This window comes from Microcaecilia unicolor, chromosome 3 (genome assembly GCF_901765095.1).
Source record: "Microcaecilia unicolor chromosome 3, aMicUni1.1, whole genome shotgun sequence".
Classification (NCBI taxonomy): domain Eukaryota; kingdom Metazoa; phylum Chordata; class Amphibia; order Gymnophiona; family Siphonopidae; genus Microcaecilia; species Microcaecilia unicolor.
The window spans coordinates 135,847,414-135,871,346 of NC_044033.1; the positions used below are offsets into that span (position 1 = coordinate 135,847,414).

Genomic DNA, 23,933 nt, shown 5'->3' on the forward strand with positions numbered 1-23,933 from the left:
AGTATCTTCTCTCTCTCCTCTGACAACCCCTCACCAGCAAGAAGTCACTAAATGGGTATGCCACACACTGCTTCAGTAGCTTCAACAGCAGGAGATTGAGATGAGGATGTCACAACCACATTGTTCTGCTGCACTCAGCCATGTTGGTACAGCAGACTATGCACCTCCCTCCCTGCTTACAGTTTCCCCCCATCTATCTTTTTTGCTTTCCCAGACACTTCTTAGTAGAGTGGGCTGCACAGTTACTGTCTTGCCCTTTTTTCCCCCTTACACAGAAAGAATGCCTTACCAACACTGTTCCCTCTAAGCTCCACTACAGTGGTGCCAGAGTGTGTGTGTGTGTGTATATGGGGGGGGGGGGGGGGGGGGGGGGAGTGCTGCTTGACTATCACTTTTTCAACAGTGAGCCAGTTATGTACCTAGGGTGTTTGCTACCCGGGGCTGGTCGTTTTTTAACACCCCCCTCCAAAATCTAATACTAGGCACACCGACAATACAAAACACTCAGGACCTATACAGCAACTCTACCATACCATAAACAGTAATTTCTATGAGTCACACAAGGTCCTGGAAGTACTCCAGCTAGTCAGGTTTTCAGGATATCCACAATGAATATTCGTGAGAAAGATTTGCATGCACTGCATCCACTGAATGCAAATCTCTGTCATGAATATTCATTGTGGATATCCTGATAACTTGACTGGTTGGGGTGCCTTCAGGACCAAGTTTGGGAACCACTGCCATAATGTGATCCCTGCCTCTGAGAAGAGCGAGTTAAAGATCTTCTGAGATCAGATTCCCTTTTGAAACGGTGGGGCTAGGATCAATTGTTCTTTTAGTCTGCTGAAGTGAACAATGCAAATGGATGATATGTTAATCAGGAGTACAGAAGTAGCGCCTTGAAGAATCTGAACGACTAAGCAGGCAACCTTGAACTTAGTTCTATTAGCTATTGGTAGCCAGTGTAGTTTTGTACAGTAAGGTGATACACTGGTGTATCTGTTTATTTTGAAGATTAGTCTTGCCACTGTATTCTGTATGATCTGTAGGTGTTTTTGGTATTTGCGCCTAATATCAAGAAATAGGGCACTGCAGCAGTCCAGGTGTGGTAGGAATCACATTTGTACATGTATCGCAAAGGCTTTTTGATCAAAGAATGATCTGATTAGATGAAGTTGTATCACTTTAAACATTGTTTTCTCCCATAGTTGGTTGATATGGGATTTGAATGATAGGAAAGAGTCAAGGATGACTCCAAGCACTCTAGCTTCTGATTCGACTGGGAAGGTGATGCTGTTGGGTAATGTTATTGAAGTTGGGACCTTGGCTCTTTGATTGCAGAAACAGAAAATTTTGGGTGTTCAATTTCAGTTTGTTTGCTGGTCTGAACAGTGTTCAATCTGATTGCTGCTAATTGGGTGGATCTTGGTGTGAGAACGTCAGAGGTAGAAGGAGCAAGATGTCATCCGCATATGATAGTAATAATTCTCCTGGTCATAGGCGCCGACTCCGTGGGTGCTGCGGGTGCTCGAGCAGCCCCAATATTGCACCCACTGGAAGTTCGTTCCTTCCCTCCCTCCTCCCTTCGAGTTCCAGGTCCCCTCCATCCAAATTTTAAAAGTCATCTATTTTACCTCGTCGGGGTTAGGGCGGCAGCAGCGGTAAAAAGCATGCAGGCTCGGCTCGGTGCTTAGTTCAGTTTTCCCTTCTGACTCTCTCAGCTTTGGTCCCACCCTCATTTCCTGTTTCCACAAGGGCAGGAACCAGAGCTGAGAGAGACAGAAGGGAAAACTGAACTAAGCACTGAGCCAAGCCTGCATGCTTTTTACCGCTGCTGCCGCCCTAATCCCGACGAGGTAAGATAGATGACTTAAAATTTGGAGGGAGGGGGCCAGGAACTCGGAAGGGAGGGGGGGATGAGGAAGGGGGAGAGGGAGGGGGAATGCACCCCTTGTTAAAAAAAAAAAAAATTCAGCACCCCCAATCATTTTGAAAAGTTGGCTCCTATGCTCCTGGTCCCAGGTGAATAGAGCTAAAGGAAGACATGAAGAAGTTGAGCAAGATGGGAGAGAGGGGGACCCTTGGAGAACCCCACATTTTGGAATCCAGTATTTGGAAAGGTTTTTGTTTTGTTTCACTAATTTCAGACAATTCAGTAGCATTACATGATCCACTGCGTTGAATGCTGCTGAGATGTCGAACTGGAATAGCAGCACCTGATCCCCCTTACATAGGTATTGTTTGACATACGTTGTCAGTACTAAGGGTTTCAGTGCTGTGTGCGGATCTGAATCGGGACTGATGTAATGTGAAGAATGTGTCCAGATATATGGAGAATTGTTTACTAACATATAATTCAAGCATTTTTGTAAAGAGTATTATACTTGTCATTGGGCAATAATTTGCTGCCGAGGCTGTGTCTAGCCCTCGTCCCTTTAATAGTGGTGTGTGTATAATTTTGCTCATATCTGGAGGAAGAGAGCCAGAATCTAATAGTTCATTAAGGCAGTCTGTTAGCCATTGAATCACCTCTGTTTGGGTAGTTTGGAACAAGAATTCTGGACAATAGTCTAGGAATCAATGCGAGCATGAGCATTTTAGTAGTAATGATTTTATGTCTTCAGTTGATAGTGGTTGGAATGATTCCCATAGTTGGTTTGCTTTAATTCCCTAACTTTCATCTAGGGTTCAGTTGACTTTGGATTATAATCGGTTATCTAATTTGATTGACCTTATTTTTGAAGTAGTCAGCTAGATTTTGAGCAGAGGGGCATGTTTGTTCCTCTTTATCAGGAGATTGGATGGAAGTTAGGCTCCTAATTAGGGTGAATAGCTTATTGTCAAGGGTATCCTGGCCCACTAGGCTGCTGTAGTATTTTTGTTTTGAGTTGGTTACTTTCTTTTGTAGTGACAAAGGGAGAGTTTCCATTTGGATCTATCGTCGGTGGTTTTTGCTTTTTCTCCATTTCTTTTCCAGGTTTCTACAATTTTGTTAAGTAGAGAGGTGTGGTAGCCATGTTAGTCCACTCTTAAAGGTTATCAATAGAAATCAAACAAAATAAAACATGGGAAAGAAAATATGATACCTTTTTTATTGGACATAATACATTTCTTGATTAGCTTTCGAAGGTTGCCCTTCTTCGTCAGATCGGAAATAAGCAAATATGGTAGCTGAGAGTATATATATAAGTGAAACATTCAAGCATTGGATTATAGAATATGCTTAGTCGGCACTGATTTAAGCGCTATATATAGTATCTACCCCATAGTGTCTATCCAAAATGTAAGTATGCATTTGTTTGCCACCATCAGATCATATTTCATGGGCCTGCACACCTCTCAACAGCACCACTTTTCTGTCCCCAGAGCAGACATCAGTACACTTCCTCATCAGCAGACAAGCAGCAGAATAAGGGGCCCTTTTACTAAGCCGCGTAAGCATCTATGCGCACCCAACGCACACCAATTTGGAGTTACCGATTCAGAGATTTTTAAATTGCAGGGGGCCAGGTGGCAGAGAGAAAGGGGCTGTCAAGGGAGCTGAGAGTAGGCCGGTGGGGACTGGGGACTGCGGCACCAGCGGCCTGAATAAGAAAAGGATGGGTTGGGAGCAGTGGGAGTGGAGCACCCCCTCTTGTACTTATACTCGGGGCGGGCCGCCACTACCGCCCTGCCCTTGGTACGCCACTGTAGTGAGGGACTGGCAAGCTCTGCATGACTCCAGTGAACCTGCCTGTCTCTAGCAATTGAAAACATAATATTGAAGCACTACCCCCTGCTGGCATATATGCAGTTGGAGTACTCCCACTCAGCTTAGAGGGAACAGTTGTTACCAGTCTCCAGAAAACAACCCAGGAACAAAACCACATACTGTAAGTCTGAAATGTTCAAATGTTTTTTTTTTCCTCACCCAGACTCTTCACCCGCACACTGCCTGCTCTGTTTCCCACACTAGCAAACCAATCTTGATATTGTCAGCAACTGCCAACACCTACCTAACAAGAGCAACCCCCACCAAAAAACAAATCAACCAACAACACATAGGAGGTGTGTGCTGGACAGCCCACAAGACCACAATAATTCCACAGTTGCTGAAGTAGTTCCCTGCTGCCCCACAGAGCAACCAACAGCAGTTGCACCCTGGCTCCCACAGAAGCACACCGGCAACAATACCCCACCCCAAGTGCACTTAACCAACAATGTGGCTGCTTGAGGCCTTCTGTGTCAACTGTTGAATCTCAGGTGCTGTGTGCTGACAGAGCCATACTTCAGCATCAGGAGCAGAAGAGACACAGGGAAATTCACCACAATAGCTCTCCCAGAAGATGCAGCAAGAACCTCTCAGTTCTTAAACCAACAGCCAAGTAACACACACACAAAAGCTGACTCCTCTCAAAATTTCATATACACATTTGTCGCCCTTGCCACCCACTCCCTCCCTACCACCCTGCCCAATATAGAATATCTGCAATAAAACACACTCCATCTCCCCCGCCAATTCACTCTATATGCACTAATTTTCTCCAATCTACAAATTCTCTGCAACCTTTCTGTTCCACTCTATCACTACCTATTACAAAAAGAAAAAAAAAAGATCATACTTTCTCCCCTTCCCCACATCCTAGTGCTCCCTCTTTGCTCCTGATCAGGTTCAGCCACTGTTATATGCCCTCAGTTTAGGGCTGAGGAGCATCCTCAACAGGAAAAGAAAAGGCAATATTAAAAAACAAACAAAAAACAGAATATAAATGCAAACAAAAGGAACCAAAACTCCACAATATCACCACTATCCAACATTAATGGGGGGAAAAAGAAGAATATAAAATACAGTAACATAGAAGAAATTAAACAAAGGTTTTCTCATTTAGCTAGCAACTTCCACGGGACCCTAAATTCTAGCAAGAATACAAATATAAAAATACTAATACAAAATGTATATTCCATTAATGCCTATTTGGTTTGATGCAGAATGCAAAAAAGATTATCCAGATATTGCTAGGATGTTACCATTGTAATACACAGTTCACAAAAATTATTAAAATAGCCTTAGTATAAAATACTTCATTGCACCATAATAAAACTTCCCCAAACATTTCCTGATGAAATTGTTCCAAAATGTGTTGAATAAAGAAAAGTATGATTGCCCTCAAAAGCCATGAGACACCCTTCTTCATTCTGTTGAAAATATCCAATTCCTTCCTGGGGCTCCATGCTCCATCAAATCCACAATCAACAGCAAGTATTCTCTCACCTCATTACTCAAAGGGTCCTTTCATGGGTTCCAAGACCCCATGTCACAAGTGTTTCTTCCAGTCTCCTCTGCCACTGAGTCATGACATGGAGTGTGACCAGGCCTGGTACCATATTATCCTCAGCATCCATGAATTTGATTATTCACAGATTTTCTTAATACCCTGAGAATATCCAGCTGCTTATTTGTGGCCTCCTGGAAAAGCATAGCAATCGGGCCGCATTCTATAAATGGCAGCTTAGAAATCAGCGTGATTCTATAAACTATACCTAAAGTTATGCATAGTTTATAGAATATACCTACATGCCGTTCTTGTGACTAAAATATAGGCACACCCATTTAAGCCACCTAAAACCACTCAAATACCTGCGCCTAAGTTAGGTGCAGATCGGGTGAATTCCATAATACTGCACAAAGATTTTGAAGCACCCACAAAATGCGCATGGCCATGCCCCCTTTTTGACTGCAAATATTATAATTTAAGCGAACCGCATTATAGAAAGTTGAGTGTGTAAATTCTAATTAAAGCCAATTAGTGCCGCTAATTGGTTAAGTACCAATTACTGGTGCCAATTTGCTTGTTAATCAATTAAGTTGTGCGTGTAATTTGGCCTAGCACACACAACTTAAGGCGCCATACATAGAAATTGGGGGATTATGAATTGCTATGTAATTATGTAGGACATGATCCAGAATAGAGTTTTCTATGCTTCAGTTATAGAGGCTAGTCTAATGCAGTAGAGGGGAGAAAGAAATACACCCTATGTTTTGTTATCACTTTTATTATCATAAATTAACATTCTAAAAAAATTTGGATTAGAAACACTAAATACAGTATTTGCACATAGTAGTTTTCTTTTTAACCTTTCCAGAACTCGCAGAATGGTAATATACACAAGGAGAGAATAGGAAGGATACAAAACAAAATCAACATGCTACAGTTTTTCAATTTAAAAAAGTCAAATGTGTTACTGTTGGAGCAACAACCACGTGAATGCAATTACAATTTTGAATTATGCCAATATAGCTTTTGCTTTACATTGCTTTCCAAAGATTATACGACAATATATCTTCAACTTCTTTTGATATCACAGCATCTCCCACATCTCACAGATTTTTTTTCTTGCTCCAAAAACTTCTTTGCACAAAAGCATTCCTTGGTATAAAAGATAATGACATAAAAACATCTTAACAACTTTTACAGTCTAATCCAGAGATAACAACATTAAAAAAAATTCTAACCCCAACGAATATTGTCCAATGTTTTGTAGCTTGAATAGAGAATATACTGGTTTCCAGATCCTGTTTGCCTCGTTCAAAATATTCTACTTTCTAATACTCCTAATGCCTATGTTTACGAAGGTGTGCTATGGGCATGCTAGTGTTTTTAACGTGCGTTAATGGTTAACGCGCGTTAAACGCTAATGCGCCCATAGAAATGTATAGGCTTGTTAATGTTTAACACGCCTTCATTTTACAGGCGTGTTGAAAACGCTAACAAACCTTAGTAAACATACCCGTAAACTCACTGTCTCCTGATAGATTTATTCTGGAAAGACAACAGATGTAATATGCACTCCTCACTTTCTCTCCAAATATATTTAGGACTCTGAAAAAAGAGTTTATTTTTATAGCACTGCAGCACTACTTTATCCGCAGTATTTGTCTCTTTCACCACCCTACATTTGAAACACCTGCCAGCAAACTCCACAAAATGTACCTTGGCCTTGGACAAACCCTCTTTTCCTGTAGCAAAATTAGTCATATTTGTTTCACAGTATCTTCATCTGCTTTTCCTATACACTCCCCCTTCCCTCTCCCCCTGATTATTTGGAAAAGTACACCATTTTTGGTTGTTCCCAATACTAAGCATTTGTAATTCATAATGGATACTTTTATTGAGACTTAAAAGACAGCACATGTCATACGGCAGGATCCACTCTTTTCATCTACTGAGAAAGAATTGAAATGCAAACCTCCTGCTGTTCACCTTATGCTGTCCACATTTGCATACCAGTCTCTCGACTGAAATACAGACATATACAAGTTTACAAATTTGTAAAATAATTTAACCAGTTGCCACACTTGTGATATATGTCAAAGCACAATTAGGAAGCTTATCAGTAATAAATTCAGCAGAGAAGGGAAACTGTTCTTGCATGTCATCATTTTTACAAGACTTGTAATAAGGACTCCAATCATTTCTACTCTCTTGATGATGGAATTAAGCATGCTGGATTTCAAGAAAAGGGCACATATGTTTTACACAGATGCATACATCATATTTGTATTGTACTTGCGTAGGGGGAAAATAAATAATGGTACTACCAGCCTGGTTATTCTTTTTTGAAAAAAAAATGCCTTAAAGTCTCTGAATTAACACACGAGTGAAGCCTACACTCAATTCAAGTCATATCAGTATTCACACAGAAAATACCTGGTTTGTTTTAGGAAATCATACATAGCATTAAATAGCCTTCTGGCATGGTCACAAAAATCAAGCCAGATTCTCTCTTTAAAATCTGAAATATCTTTTTATCACCATGATGGGATGCCCTACTACGAAGCAAAGTGATGCAAGAGTGACACAGCTTCCTTTTGTGAGCATCAGAATTATGGAAGGTCTTGGAAGAGAAGCTGCAATTTTCTCATCGATGACAAATTATACCAATATCATCTCCTTTTGCACATGTGATATTAAGACAGTAAACAGTCCTCCGTAATACTATTCCTAAAATTTTGAAAGAGGAAGGAATGAAGAGCACACATCGAAGGAACAGTAAACATGCATGCTCATGAACAATCAGCATGAAAGACAACAGTGATCACAACAGATTTCTGCTACCGGATTCCGAGACCCTCCACCTTGTGCCTTTCAATAAAGGTGTCAAGGCAAGGTCATGAGCGATGTTGTTTAGATAAGGTGTAGTAAACAAGAATGTTATAGTGGACAACATCTAGCCACAGCCATCTACGGGTGGGCATGTAGAAGCAATCAGTAAAGACTAGGAAAGCAAATGCAAGGTAAACTTTAAGCAGATGTGCTCAGGTTATAGTCATTCTTTCTTGGGTGAATCCTTTAGGATCCAAAGGTGATGATTCCTTTCACGAATCTGATTTCTTCCTCTTAAATCCTCATGCTGAGCTTTGCTTTCTGAAAAAAGAAAAAACAAATACACATTGTAAGATCTGTTACTCAAATTTTCATCTATGAGAAAATAATTAACAGTTATGGTTAATGTTCTTCAATATTCTTTTCCATGGCATGTCCTCCTTATGCCTGATTAATTTGATCAGAAGGTGCTTATGGTACATATTAGGGATGCAGCAAATAAGGATTAACATTCTAACCACACCTGATTTTTCTGCATTAAGAAGAGATAACTGAGCTGGTATGGAATGTCTAAAAGTCAGAAGTAAACATCCTAATAATTACTGCTGTCTGACACAAAGTTAAATAACTCACATTTATATCCACCCATTTGATTAGCTCAGAGCAGTTACATTTCTCCTCGTAACCCAGTGAGTCACATTAATTTTGAATCTTTCAATAACAGTTCTTCTTTTCATGAAGAGACAGAATTAATAGGACACAAAACACACTTTTCCAAAGAGACAAAAAAGTCTTGGCAAATCTACCAGTAGTACAGTGGAGATTAATACTTTATTAAATTCTGGCCATTTTTGAGACACATATGGGACTAGATTCTATATATCATGCCTACAAATTTGATAGAAATGAAAATTTGCCTAAACTTATTCTATAAAGTACACCTTAATTTAGTTGTACTTTACAGAATAAGCCTACATTTCTACGTTTATAGAATACACCGAGCACCCGTCCGCGTGACTAAATTTAGTCACGGGAAGTTACCCCAAGTAAAACCTGGTGTAAATGCCAACATCTAAATTAGGCGCAGACCAGTTTTTTTCTATAACAATGAGCATAGTTTTTAGGAACACCCCCGACCCACCCATTCCACGTCCAAGGACATACTTCCTTTCCAATTATGCGACTTAGAATTTACACGCAGCAAGTTATAGAATATGCCTAGACAGGAGGATCCAAGATGGTGCCTTAGAGGGAGGATGTGACTGCACAAGCTCCTTTTCCTGTGATTCCGGTTAAGAAAATTAAGAGGAAAGGGAGACTGAGTACTGCTTTGGCAGTGCCTTTACCTACCTCTTCCATGTTTTCTTCAACAATGGATGCTTTGTAGTCAAAATTCCATCTACCGGAGATGACTCGCTGGAGGCGAGATGCTGGTTCTGAACTCCCTAGAATAGGTTCCACCGACCAATCCTGCAAGGATGAGGGATGAACCAGGCACAGGAGAGTGACTCTACTTCCTGCCCCAGAACCTGCATCGGGACTGCATATTCAGGACAAAGTCCATGAAAGTTCTTCCATCTTGAAAAAAAAAACTCTAGCTGGAGCTGCAGGCCAGGATTTGCTGCAGGGGTCTCTCTCTACGTCAAGGAGTTTAACCTGTTAAGACCAGGTAACTTAACTGAATGACTTGTGGTCATTAATAGTGTCCTTGGGCCAGAATCTGTTACAGCAGCTAATGCAGAATGCTACTTATGTTAATAAATTGGCATCTACCTTGGAAGACCCTGAAACTCGACCGGTGACTGTAAACAATAGACTTGAGAAGCTGGAAGAAGGTTTTTCTAGGATAGACTCTTTGTGCTCCGGAGTTGCTAGAGATAATTCAAATTTGCTGAATAAATGTGAGAACTTGGAAAATACAATCCGGCACAGGAATTTGCGCCTGATAAATTTTAATAAAAGCCAGAGATTGCACCATTGGATATGCTTAAGCGACATATGTTGGAACATCTTTAAGTTCCCTCTCAATCTATACCACCTGTAGCCAGGATTTTTTTTTTAATCTTTCACCGTTCAAGAAGAGAACTGAAGATGGCCAAGATGTTTATTACTGATAAGAAATTGTTATACCTTCAACATTGGTAGTAACTCCTGCATTAGACCCGGACAGGGATTTGTGCCTGAGATTGTGTTTCAGACATAAAAATGCTCCTTTTTTTCCCCTTTAAATGTTCATAGGAAATGGATTAAAGGGACAGGCAAAATAGATTGGGGTGGAAGGGCAAGGCAGGAAGGAACTGGTATTGGGATGCATACTTAGCTACAGAGAAAATCTCAACATGTAGACTAACTTGGCCAATCAAGTCTTTTCTGCTGTCATTTACTATGTTAAATATCACACACTCCTCAGCCTCTTCACTGCTGCCATGAGACCTCTCTCTTGCAAACCACTGGCCAATAAGGCAACTGGTACAAGCTACTAGTGCCTCTATTACACATAAGGACTATCACCTATGATGCATCCATCAGTAGTCACACAAAAGATGAATTCTACCACCATAAACCCAACTCCTAAAAACATTCTTTCACATCTACTACAAAGCCATCATACGTGTTAAATGGAATAATGCCTTCTTAGCTAGAATGCTTAAGAAATGATCGTGTCACTCCTCTCAACAGGGACGCATATTAGCTCTTATGCTGTGCACATACAAATGGAAATCTGATGTTCAAAACTTGACTATTCACTTTTCTTGCACCTTTTCTGAGTGGATCACCAAAAACTGAGCCTAGAGTATATTGTGCTCACTGTCTGATAGAGATAGGACAGTAGCTGATTTCAGCTCCTCCACCAGTTCCAATCACCTTGTCTCATCAGTGGTCCTCTTGGACAAAGTATGCCTGTGGTGAGCCTAGCATGTCTAGCTTAGCTCCCTGAGAAAGATAAGCCTGGTTACTTTATTGATAGACTTAGTATGTGTTGCTCTGTAGTTCTCTAGAGTTTTGCTTTCTTGGATTTAGTCTACTTGTGAGTTTTCTGGAAGAAAAACAGAGGTTATTTATGGTTTTAAGTATGATTTGGACCTTGTAAAGTGACTACTTCAACAGAGGGGTTATGTCAGGTCACCTTGCCTCCTGGATTTCAGTGTCTTGTCTGTATATATGCAAATAGCGATTTTTCATGTGCTGTTTCATGTGACATGCTGCTTGTCATCCTGATCTCTGCACCCTCTATCTTTCTTGCATTTCCATTTTTCCTCTGCCCTTCTACATTCTTCAGCATCTCCTCACTGCCTTACCCTCCCCCCTGTGTGTTGCCTCCAATCACCTTCATTCTCTGACCCCTTCCTCAGCATCTCCTGCCTTACCCTACCCCATGCTGTCTCCAATCATATTTATACCGCTTTCTTTTACTGTAGGCTGCTCTTTTATCAACCTCTTTCTAACATGTTGATGGTTGTTCACACCCCCACCCAACTTTATTATGTCTGTCTATTTCTCCTCCTGGATTTTCATTGCAAATGTGATACACACTAAAAAGATTCTCATAAGATGACCGATTTATGAATGAATATGAAAGATGGGTGAATTGACAGCAGCCAGGGTTGAAACCCAGATAAACAGTCCTACTGCTTACTAGTTTTAAACTTGTGTTAATTCAACCCCTTCAAGTTTAGCATCATGCTGAAACACTGTCAGTGGGGGAAATCATAAGTCCAGGCCTGGATCTTTCATTTCTCAGGCTGTTCAACTTGAAGGACAGGGAGGAGATAACCTAGGCCACTGAAATCTATATTACATATCACCAGGGGCACATAAGTGCTAGCAATACGTAGGCCAAACATTTTCATTTTATTTAGTTTCCACTGTCTTTTATGGGATTTCTTCCATATTTGTTTCAACCAGCAAAGTTGTCAATAGCGTGCACAATTGCTTGGAATATTGCACTACAGAGTGACAGCCTGCAGTATTTATTTATTTATTAACAGGTGCACTTTTCTTCAATATTGAGCTATAATGAATGCTATCACTCAGTACCAGGGGCGTATCTGCGTGGGGCCTCAGGGGCCTGGGCCCCCGCAGATTTTGCCCTGGACCCCCCTACCGCCATCAACCCTCCCCCGCTGCCGTTCTTACTTTTGCTGGCGGGGGACCCCAACCCCCGCCAGCCGAGGTCTGCTTCCACCTGCCGCTGCCGTAAAAACTTCTTCTTCAGCCGGCGGGGGACCCCAAACCCCCGCCAGCCGCCCCGCGGTGTTTAAAATTCATCTTCGGCCTCCGTGGCCGTGCTGCTGTGATAGGCGCTGTTGAAATCCACTTCAGAGTCTGACGTCGCAGCACGTACAACGTACAACGACGTCAGACTCCGAAGTGGATTTCAACAGCGCCTATCACAGCAGCACGGCCACGGAGGCCGAAGATGAATTTTAAACACCGCGGGGCGGCTGGCGGGGGTTTGGGGTCCCCCGCCGGCTGAAGAAGAAGTTTTTACGGCAGCGGCAGGTGGAAGCAGACCTCGGCTGGCGGGGGTTAGGGTCCCCCGCCAGCAAAAGTAAGAACGGCAGCGGGGGAGGGTTGGCGGCGGGAGGGGGGTGGAGAGAGTCATTGGTGGCGGTGGGGGCTCGGCAGTGGGGGCTCGGCGGCGGCGGGGGGGGCTAAAATGTGCCCCCTCCCTCTGGCTCTGGCCCCCCCTACCGCCGGAGTCCAGATACGCCCCTGCTCAGTACAGTGCACTATTGATAACACAAGACCCCCTACCCCCCTCTGTTTTCCTATTTCAAATGAATGTTCATCCTTACCAAGGCCCCATTTTACTAAGGAGCGCTCACGTTTTTAGTGCGCACTAAAATTGTGGGCACACTAAATGTTAGAGACGCCAATGCATTCCTATGGGTGTCTCTAAAGTTTAGCACGTCCACAATTTTAGCACATACTAAAAACGTGAGCGTGCCTTAATAAAAGGGGGCCTAAGTGAAGACTCATGTAACGAACAGTGTAGAAATTAAGAACATTTTAGTTACAAAAGTACTTACTATTCCAGTGTCATGCTTAGGCTTTACAATGTATGGAGCTTTCTCCTTCTTTTGTCTGCAGGCTTCTTCTGCTTCTTTAAGTCTGCAAGAAAAATTGTCTTTGTAAACCAGCAATCATAGAAAAGTGCAATTTATTTAAAACAAAGCACCCGACGTGGCCACGTTTTGCCTCAACAGTCAAATTCAATCCTTAACAGATGCAGCACTCATCACACACAACATTGTCAGCAAGTCAGCAGAGTCTTTAGGGGAAAGCTTTGGTTAAAAATACCCTCTAGCTCTCATCATTGATGCAGCCTGTTGAGGTGAAACATGGCCTGCTCTGGTTGTTTCCATTCAAATTAAGACAGCAGACCATTCCCTAGGCTTGGGTCCTATCATGATTGAAATTGATGAATAAATAGTATCAAAACAAATATGGCGAAAAAAGGACACAACTAGAAGATATGAAGGAGTGAGTAGGTCCTCCCATGTTACTGCCCCTCTTGTATTTATATACTATGGCCCTTTTACCAAACTGAAGTTAAAAAACAAGTGGCCATAGTGTGCCTTTACATGCTAAGGTCATTTTTCCTATGTTCCCATTAATGACACGCATTAGTGCTTACTGCAGCTTTGTAAAAGGTTCCCTATGCCAGTGTTTCCCAAGTTCAGTCCTGGAGTACCATTTGCCAGTCTGGTTTTCAGGATATCCACAATGAATATGCATGAACTTGATTTGCATGCACTGCCTCCACTATATGCAAATCTCTTTCATGCAATTCACTGTGGATATCCTAAATATCTGACTTGCAAGGGGTACTCCAGGACCGGACTTGGTGGAAACGCTGCCCTATGCCACTTAAGCCTGGTTTAATAGCACTTACTTGTTTTGCTGTCACTTGTGTGCGTAAGTGCTGATCTGTACTTTTACGTGTGCAAATGGTGTGCAAATGTGGACACAGTTACAGAGTTGCCCTTTATAAGTGTAACTACTACAGGGTGGATGGGGGAGGGCAGAGTTGCAATGTAGGAGTGCAGCTGCACAGGCTTAGGCAGAAAAGCTATGCCTGTCTGGGGCAAAAGTGACTTCTTATGAGAGCTTTTATGGGGAACAGTTTATAAAAGGCACCCAGAAGCATGTGTTGCCTTCACAAAATAGGTGTCTACTGTTTAGGAATCTAATATAATAATTTGCTCCTCCAATATTCCAATGTGTCTCACTGGGATTGTAAGCACTTGCTGACATCACTCCTCCAATGTTCTCCATCCCCCCTCCCTCCCAGTTCCATGGGACCCTGGAACTGGGAGGGACGGAGGGAGGGGGGACCCTGTAAATGGGAGGGAGAGAGGGGGACACAAACTCGGAGAGGGAGGGAGGGAGGGGGGCCTGGAACTCGGAGGGAGGTGGAGGGGGCAGGGGAGAGATGCTGCACATGGATGGATGGAGGGGGCAGGGCACAGAGGACGTTGCCTGAATATGGATGAATGCAAGGGAGAAAGCATAATGCAGGGGAGGGAGGGGACCCTGAAACTCAGAGGGAGGCAGGGAGGGGATGACCCTGGAACCCGGAGGCAGGGAGAGAGGGGACGACTCTGGAACTCGGAGGCAGGGAGGGGACGACCCTGGAACTCGGAGGGAGGGGGACAACAACCCTGGAACTCGGAGGGAGGGAGGGAGGAACAACCCTGGAACTTGGAGGGAGGGAGGGCGGGACAACCCTGGAACTTGGAGGGAGGGAGGGCGGGACAACCCTGCAACTCAGAGGGCGGGAGGGAGGAGGGATCCTGGGACTGGGAGGAAGGAGGGGGCCCTGGCACACACTCTCATGCTCACACACACACTCTCTCTCTCACAGACACACTCGCACCCAGTCTCACTCTCTCTCTGTCACACACACTCGCACATTCACTCTCTCTCTCTCACACAGTCACTCTCACACACATACACACTCCGAGGAAAACCTTGCTAGCGCCCGTTTCATTTGTGTCAGAAACGGGCCTTTTTTTACTAGTATTATTAAAAAACTACCCTTCTTATTTCTAATCTTCTATTTGTATTTACAACTCACTATTACATGTTTAGAATCAATCAACAATGCGTTTAGAACACAAGCTCACCAAGCAAACCAGTGCTTTTTTTAGTGTTTGCTAAGGAAAAGCAAATGCCTGTGCAGATGGTAGATAATATTATATGCTATGCAGACAGCATTCTTGACATTAGTTTACAGAAGAGGCTTTTGTGACCAATTTGTTTCCATAATAAATCTTTCTTTAAATAATCTTATGTTTGCACTACTAAAAGTAAAAACTTCAAACAAATTCATCCAGAGGCGTTAGCTCTGCATCACCAACCTCCTTAAATGCAGCTTTCTACGTCTGAAAGGCAATATCCTCTTTGCAACATGGAAGGAACAGATGTGTGAAAAAAATTCCCAGGATAATCCAATAATGAAGGACGCTTGATTTTATGCTTTTACAGAAAATTTGTTGCAAGAGTGTCAATTGGTGTAATTTATTTGATTTTGTGTAACATAATGGAAACATTTGGACAGAAAATGTGAAAATTGCTGACAGTCACCTGTGCTACTGGGATCTAACAGCTCACAATTCTCTCAGCAGCTCAGGAGATACTATGACCTATCTGGGCTTCAGCCGCTACTAGTACTGCACTCCTTCTAGTAGAAAACCAGAAGGCTTGTGCTCTATATAACCATCTCCTAAAGTGACTACATTAATTCACTAGGAAAGGGGAAGTGCAATGATGGTTGAAAGATGCCATGTCAACAAGATCTTCACCACTGCAAACTCACACTTCTGGGATTGTTCCTAAAAATGCTCCTTCTATGTAGCATGATTACACCCACGACCAATGGTGGTAGTCCCACCCCGAGTGCATGCCATTTTCAGGGGAAAAAGACCCCCCCCCCCCGGAAATGGCTTGCGCAGCAATAACCCAGTGGTAATTGGGCATCACTGCGTGCTGCCCAGTTACCGCTGGGTTAGCGTGGGAGCCCTTATCACCACCTCAATGGGTGGCAATAAGAGCTCCCCGTCACATGGCCATTTGGTAAGAGTTCTCTTACCGTATTGGCTATATGTGCCAGCGCAGGGTCCTTTTTTATGCAGCATGTCAAAAAGACCCTACTGTACTGTTACAGGGAGCAACTAGTGAAGTAATTAAATCTGCTGATGACACAACATTACAAGAGGACCTTACGAGACTGTAAGGCTGGGCATCCAAATGGCAGATATTTAATGTAAGCAAGTGCAAAGTGATGGATGTGGGAAAGAGGAACCAGAACTATAGCTACGTAATGCAAGGTTCTACATTAGGAGCTACTGACTAGGAAAGGGATCTAGGTGTCATCGTTGGTGATACGTTGACACCCTCTGCTCAGTGTGTGGCGGCGGCTAAGAAAGCAAATAGAACATTAGGTATTATTAGGAAAGGAATGGAAAACAAAAATTAAGATGCTATAATGTCTTTGTATTGCTCTGTGGTGCGACTGCACCTTGAATATTGTGTGCAATTTTGGAACCTATTCTCAAAAAAGATATAATGGAATTAGAAAAGGTACAGAGAAGAGCAACAAAAATGATAAAGGGGATGGAATGACTTCCCTATGAGGAAAGGCTAAAGCGGTTAGGGCTCTTCAGCTTGGAGAAAAGAAAGCTGAGGGGAGATATGATAGAGATCTATAAAATAATGAGTAGAGTGGAATGGGTAGATGCGAATCGCTTGTTTACTCTTTCCAAAAATACTAGGACTAGGGGGCACGCAATGAAGCTACAAAGTAGTACATTTAAAACAAATCAGAGAAAATCTTTCTTAATTCATGGTAATTAAACTCTGGAATTTGTTGCCAGAGAATGTAGTAAAAGCAGTTAGCTTAGTGGGGTTTAAAAAAGGTTTGGATATCTTCTAAAAGAAAAAGCCATAAACCATTATTAAAATGGACTTGGGGAAAATCCACTGCTTATTTCTAGGATAAGCGGCATAAAATGCATTGCACTGTTTTGGGATCTTGTCAGGTACTTGTAACCTGGATTGGCCACTGTTGGAAACAGGATGCTGGGCTTGATGGACCTTTGGTCTGTCCCAGTATGGCAATACGTATGTTCTTTATCTCTACAATAGCCAACACTTGAAGGTTTAAAACTTAATAACCAAATCTCAGAAAAATATAAAATCAATATTAGGCTTATCTGTGTCATCAAATTCGAAGTGCAAGGAATATCCCAAAATTGTAACTCTGGTAAAATCTAATTCAGCACTGGGGTTTCTGGGCTTAACCCCCCCCCCCCCAAAAAAAAAAAAAAAAAACCACCTATGAATCTATGGCCAATCAGTCGCAACAAGGGTGACAAAAGAAAGGGCATCAGACGATGTCCAAACTATCACCTTTATTAAGCATTCAAGACTTGACACAACTACTACTACTACTATTTAGCATTTCTATAGCGCTACAAGGCGTACGCAGCGCTGCACAAACATAGAAGAAAGACAGTCCCTGCTCAATGAGCTTACAATCTAATAGACAAAAAATAAAGTAAGCAAATCAAATCAATTAATGTGTACGGGAAGGAAGAGAGGAGGGTAGGTAAGAGGCGAGTGGTTACGAGTCAAAAGCAATGTTAAAGAGGTGGGCTTTCAGTCTAGATTTAAAGGTGGCCAAGGATGGGGCAAGATGTAGGGGCCCAGGAAATTTATTCCAGGCATAGGGTGCAGCGAGACAGAAGGCGCGAAGTCTGGAGTTGGCAGTAGTGGAGAAGGGAACAGATAAAAAGGATTTATCCATGGAGCGGAGTGCACGGGAAGGGGTGTATGGAAGGACGAGTGTGGAGAGATACTGGGGAGCAGCAGAGTGAGTACATTTATAGGTTAGTAGAAGAAGTTTGAACAGGATGCGAAAACGGATAGGGAGCCAGTGAAGCGACTTGAGGAGAGGGGTAGTATGAGTAAAGCGACCCTGGCGGAAGACGAGACGGGCAGAAGAGTTTTGAACTGACTGGAGAGGGGAGAGGTGACTAAGTGGGAGGCCAGCAAGAAGCAGATTGCAGTAGTCTAAACGAGAGGTGACAAGGGTGTGGATGAGGGTTTTGGTAGAGTGCTCGGAAAGAAAGGGGCGGATTTTACGGATGTTGTCGTGTTTTGGCCCATTCAAGTGTTCTACAAGGTTGTTTTAGGAGAGAAACAGCAAGATATTGAACATTACCTATATCACATTGCGTTTAGCTTGATATCAACATACATCCAACTAAAGACTCCTGAAGAAGGCCCTTGTGGGCCGATACATGACTCGTGTCGAGTCTTGGATGCTTAATAAAGGTGATAGTTTTGACATCATCTGCTGCCCTTTCTTTTGTCACCCTTGTTGCGACTGATTCGTCTGTGTGCCTACAGGGGTTACTGTGCTTCTGTTTTTCTACCATGAATCTATGGCACCAGAGGATGCCTTTGTTGCATGGCATTTCTCTCTATGCTCCATCAATCATGCATACAGTTTTACAGATGAGTCCTGTATCTGAATAGAATTTAAAACTAGATTCCATCTAGATTCCGTGACTACGAAGTAGGCATTTTTTTTGCCAACACACAGATCTGTGTTGAGTCCATTTGTTTGCTCCTGTGATTCATTACCTATGGATGGATGTTTACACGGGTTCATTTTGTGTAGATTTCTAACAAACATATTTTTTAGCTTCAATCTTAGACCCTCTGGGTTTTCAATATTGTGGAAGGTGCCTGGTCTGCTCCTGCACCTTTGTGATCATATATTAAACATAAAAGCAAATCATTTATCATTACTTTGAGTAAGGTGGGAAATATTCAAACTGCCTGTATTGATTCAAAGTCCATAAGGACTGAAAATGATCATGGTTCGTGCATGCACATTTACTTGCATTTACCTTAGCATAGTCTCTCCTATGCGTTCCAGCTTCAAGCAGTCAATTGTGCTCTAACTGCTGCTGCTATGGGCAATACAGTAGTAGTAATAAATTTATTCACATCCACAGAACCAGATTCAGGCCTTTTTCTATTGTTTCAGTTTTGGTTGTGTCTGAAATCAAGCAAACTAGTTTCAGCCACATTTTCAGTTTTGGCCAAAAATAGACAAAATTTCGGTTGAAGTTTTGATTTCGGCCAAAACTGAACACCCCCCCCCCCCAAACAGTTTCAGTCGTGCTCTATCAGGCAGCCTCTAAAAAGAGAGATAACGACCTTTTAAGGTAGTCTGAGAGGGTAGGGGGGATGGGTTTGATAGAGGATATGCCAAATTTGGAGGCAGAAGACAGGAAGGGAGGTAATGCTGGACCACATGAGGGAGAGAAGAATGGAGGGGAGCCTCAACTTAATCGCAGGTCACAACAGTTTTGGCCATTTTTAGTCCCAAAACTGTCCTCAACTTATATATGCGTATATACAGTATGTGCATGCTTTCTCTCCAGTGACCTAAACAATCCTCCTTCCCAGGAATGAATTCTCTCAATAGAGCTACAATCCAAATTACACAGGCAAAACACTTTTTGCCCGTACAAATTCTTTTGAGAATTTCTCTCCCCATATCCATATTTTTTGATTGTTCAGCTGTATTTAAATTTAGTATGTTATGAGATGATTTAGGAGGCTCCAAGATGGCTGACCAAGGAGTAAATCCTGAATAAGTGCAATCATGGAAGGGATGGTGGAATTTCTCTTTTCTCAAGGACCAGAGCTACAGACGGTGAATAAAACAGTTCAGGTTTCAAGAAGCCAAGAACTAGGCACAAAAAAAGTGAAACAGCAGCAGAAGAATAAGCTAACAGCATGCGTTTCTTGGGGTTGCCAGAATGAATGGCAATGGGGATAGCATGACACGCCAGAAGCCCTAGAAAACTCATGGGAAGTCCTCAGTGGAGTCTGAGATGACAGATTTGACTAGCAGCCACAGTTCCCTCTAAGTCCTCCAACTGCACTGCTGTTGGGAGGGGGGGGGGGGCTTCAATATTGTGTTTTCAAATAACTAGAATCCCTGGATTCCTGTAGAGCTTGCCTGTCCTTCACTATTGAAAATGTGATAGTGAAACAGCACCCCCTACTGGCAGGACTATAGGTGGCTTAGAGGAAACCACGCAGCTGTGTCTCTCTAGCAGGCTGCAAGTTATGATTTTAACTGTGTACAAAGTTATCTTCAAAAACCTGGTAAGTATAAAAACTCTTAAAACACTGAAGAAATGATTATTTCAGAAATAAATTAAGAGAAAAAGTAGTTCTCAACAGTCAGATCATTTCGACCTGGGATTCAGGAATTCAGGATTGCACAGGACTCCATGCAAAGATTGTTTTCTGGAACTCCAGAAGATCACAGTGTTAATTAACCATTGCCACTACACTTATTAAGAAAACTTCCTGCTGAGAAGATCATAAAGAAACCCCACCCTCACCCCTCAACTGTGCAGGTCACTAATGCTCAGAGTAGTTTTAGACATTGGCATATTTCCACATGTATGGATAACTGAATTAATGTGAGAGGGGGGAATCAGATTCAAATATATTAAGTCATAAAGGACACAAATAGTATTTTGTTTAAGGGAAGACTTAAGGGTCCTGTTTATGACAATGCTAGAAGTGGGAGATATGCTTCATGTGAGTAGTGGTAAAGAAAAATAGGGGTGATGACCAAAGATAGAAGCAGCATAAAAAGTCAAGTCAGTATGGCTGACAACTACTACTACAAATCATTTCTACAGTGCTACCAGTTGTACGTATCGCTTCACAATTGAACATGAAGAAAAGACAGGCAACCTCTAGTTATCCTCATGGCATAGTAAGCAGGGGTCCCAGGCACAGAGGGCGAGCCAAGAGGTTCTTCTGTCAGAAACTCCTATAGAATGTTCTTTGATACTTATTAAAAGTTTCTTCCAACATGTACCAGGGAGGCAGTGTTTCTTACCCCATCCACCCATCAAACAGAACTGAACTGTATCACATTTGAAGGGAGGGAGAGAGGGAGAGGGTACACATTCCATATCCACCTCCTTTCTACCCAAGCCAAGATGAGTAAATACTGTGGTTTATTTACCATGCAGCCTACCACTCTTATCGAAAATTAGGCTATGGTGTGGTCTATTTTCCTAAAATATTTGCAAGTTGTGTTACAGATACTACCATAATAAAAAATGGTATACATTACCGTGGAACCACTCATTCTTTAGGACACATGGGGGGGGGGGGGGGGAAGGGAAATGGGACTTGATATACCGCTTTTCTGAGGTTTTTGCAACTACATTCAAAGCGGTTTACATATATTCTGGTACTTATTTTGTACCAGGGGCAATGGAGGGTTAAGTGACTTGCCCAGAGTCACAAGGAGCTGTAGTGGGAATCAAACTTAGTTCCCCAGGATCACAGTCCACTGCTGAGATTAAGTTTCAGTTTCTGAAATCCCTTCCTTTCATAGTTAAAAAGCCCAAGACTAAGGATGTAAACCCTTTTTAATGCATGGTTAGTCTCCACATTTCATCTTAGGAGGCCCGAAGGAACCCAAGATCTAAACACACCTTTGAAGCTATTTGTATGGTACCTATTACTTAGTTTCCACTTCTTAAGCATGTTTCACAACAAAAGCCTAATTCCTAAAAAAGGTAAAACTTTAAGTTATGAAACAGACTAGGTCAGGAAATGTGAACCTAGGGAAAACTAAACCAAGACGGCAATCAAGAAATAAAGATCAAATGACTCTATCATCAGAAACCACTGTATGATGCAAATATAGGCAGTTCTGTAAATGTTAGTTTTGAAGCCGTACAACAAACTGCCATTACAACACTTATGCTACATTATTCTAATGCACATTTAATACCAGAGAGTACCAGTAAGGAGACTAGTAAGTAAGAGGATTAATCAAATACAGTTCTGGGTGATACACCTAATGATAATACTTCGTTTAGATAGAGAAGTTCTCAGAGTTGCAAATTCACCCAAAACGAGGCTCACTTTTAAACGTGACGCCTCTAAGGGTGGACAAATTTCTCAATCATAGATCTTCTCATGGGTGTCTATATTTTTAAGAAAATCTTTATTGAAAATACACCCGCATTCCAATGGTCATAAAAATACTAAATGCAAAATTTAATATATAAAAGAATATAAACAGAAACCAATGGAGATTTTCTGCCATGTCATGAGTCTAATCGAACATTTTTTCCCATTCTAGTAAGAGGGGATGGTACAGTCTACCGCCACTGGTCCCAAACTAGTCTTTTTGGCCTGATTTTTAAAGAGAGTTATGCCTTTACCAGCAGGTTGCACACACATAACTCTCTTATCAATGTATTGTAAAAATCATACAGTTGTTTAACTCGCTAGATGGTCAAATATTAACTGTATAATAATGGATTGGTTTAGGAGAAGAGCAATAATCAACAGCTAAACGGATAGTGGCCACTCAGTCACCACTTATACATATATTCAGCAGCATGAACTAAATGGATAGAGTCACTCAGTATATGTAAAAATGTTCGCACTGATGCTGGCAATTTACTTTATCAATAGCAATATAATTCTTATTAACTGCTAATTCCCCTTAAAGGGTTCAGTGCAGTGTACAAAATTACAAAACTCCACCAAACAATTACAAATAACATACAAATTATAGCAAAGTAAAATATTAAGACATTCATGAAAATCATTGCTATAATCACAGCAAACACCCTACATCAGCCATACGTATCTATAGGAAAATTATTGAGGCAACAAGAACTTTTTCACCTTCCTCTGAAATAACAAATAATTTTGCTCTAATCTAACACACAAGGGAAGAGCATTCCAGAGAGCCACACAGGAGATTGAAAATATGATACTATCAATTCTAGTGAATCGCACATTTCTTAAAGGAGGGCGCGTGTAATATCAACTGGCTATGTAAAAGAGATAAAATGTAAACAATAAAACAGACACTATGCAATCAATAATTCAGAGGTAAAATCATCCAGGTGGAATATCATGCCTCCCTCTCCTCAAAACAAAAACAAAACAACAAACAAAAAACAAAACAGAAAAAAATTGTCACTGCACTATAGGATGGTGCTGCTGAAAATTCCCTCTATACACTCTGGCCTCTGGATGTATTTGGATAGTAGCAGAAAAGGAGAAGACCAGAACAGAAAATAGTCCAAAACTTTTACTGTCACAACACTTGATGGTTAAAATATGTGCCCAGTGTGGCCATGTTTCGCCTTATCAAGCGCTGCATCAGGGGCGATGGTACCAGACCAGTGTAAAATCAAGGCACCACCAGTCTGATTACAGCAAACTCTTTCTTCTAGAGAGAGTTTGCTCTATTTGGATTGGTGATGCCTTCATTTTACACTGGTTTGGTACCGCTGCTCCTGATGCAGCCCTGGATAGAGTGAAACATGGCCAACGCCAGGCACATATTTTAATCATGTGACAATAAAAGTTCTTTGGACTATTTTCTTTTCTGGTCTGTTCTTTTTCTGCTGGTTTTGGATCTTGCAGATTGGTTGCCTACTTGCTTTTTGGAATAGCCTTACTTGGATAGTGTCTGGGTGGAGTGAGGACTTAAAAAAAAAAAAGTCCAACTGTTCGTCAGGGACATCCTTGCTTTTTTCAATTATGGGTCAAAGACGTCCAAGTGTTAGGCATGCCCAAGTCCTGCCTTCGCTACGCCTCCAACACGCCCCCTTGAACTTTGGATGTCCTTGCGACGGACTTCTGCTAGAGGCGTCCAAAATTGGGTTTCGATTATAACGTGTTGGACGTCCCCGGGAGAAGGATGTCCATCTTCCATTTTATGTCAAAAGATGGACGTTCTTCTCTTTCGAAAATGAG

General features: G+C 42.0%; 1 protein-coding gene across 1 annotated transcript in view; it reads right to left on the reverse strand.

The window, feature by feature from the left end:
* Positions 1-6,069: 6,069 nt before the first annotated feature.
* FMN2 (formin 2) overlaps positions 6,070-23,933 on the reverse strand; it is a 434,815-nt gene continuing 416,951 nt past the window's right edge. The window contains exons 18-19 of the mRNA XM_030196386.1: positions 13,118-13,199; positions 6,070-8,405 (exon numbers count right to left, since the gene is read on the reverse strand). Of these exons, the coding sequence (XP_030052246.1) occupies positions 8,379-8,405; positions 13,118-13,199 (109 nt within the window). The 3' untranslated portion in view covers positions 6,070-8,378. The remainder of the gene's footprint in view (positions 8,406-13,117; positions 13,200-23,933) is intronic.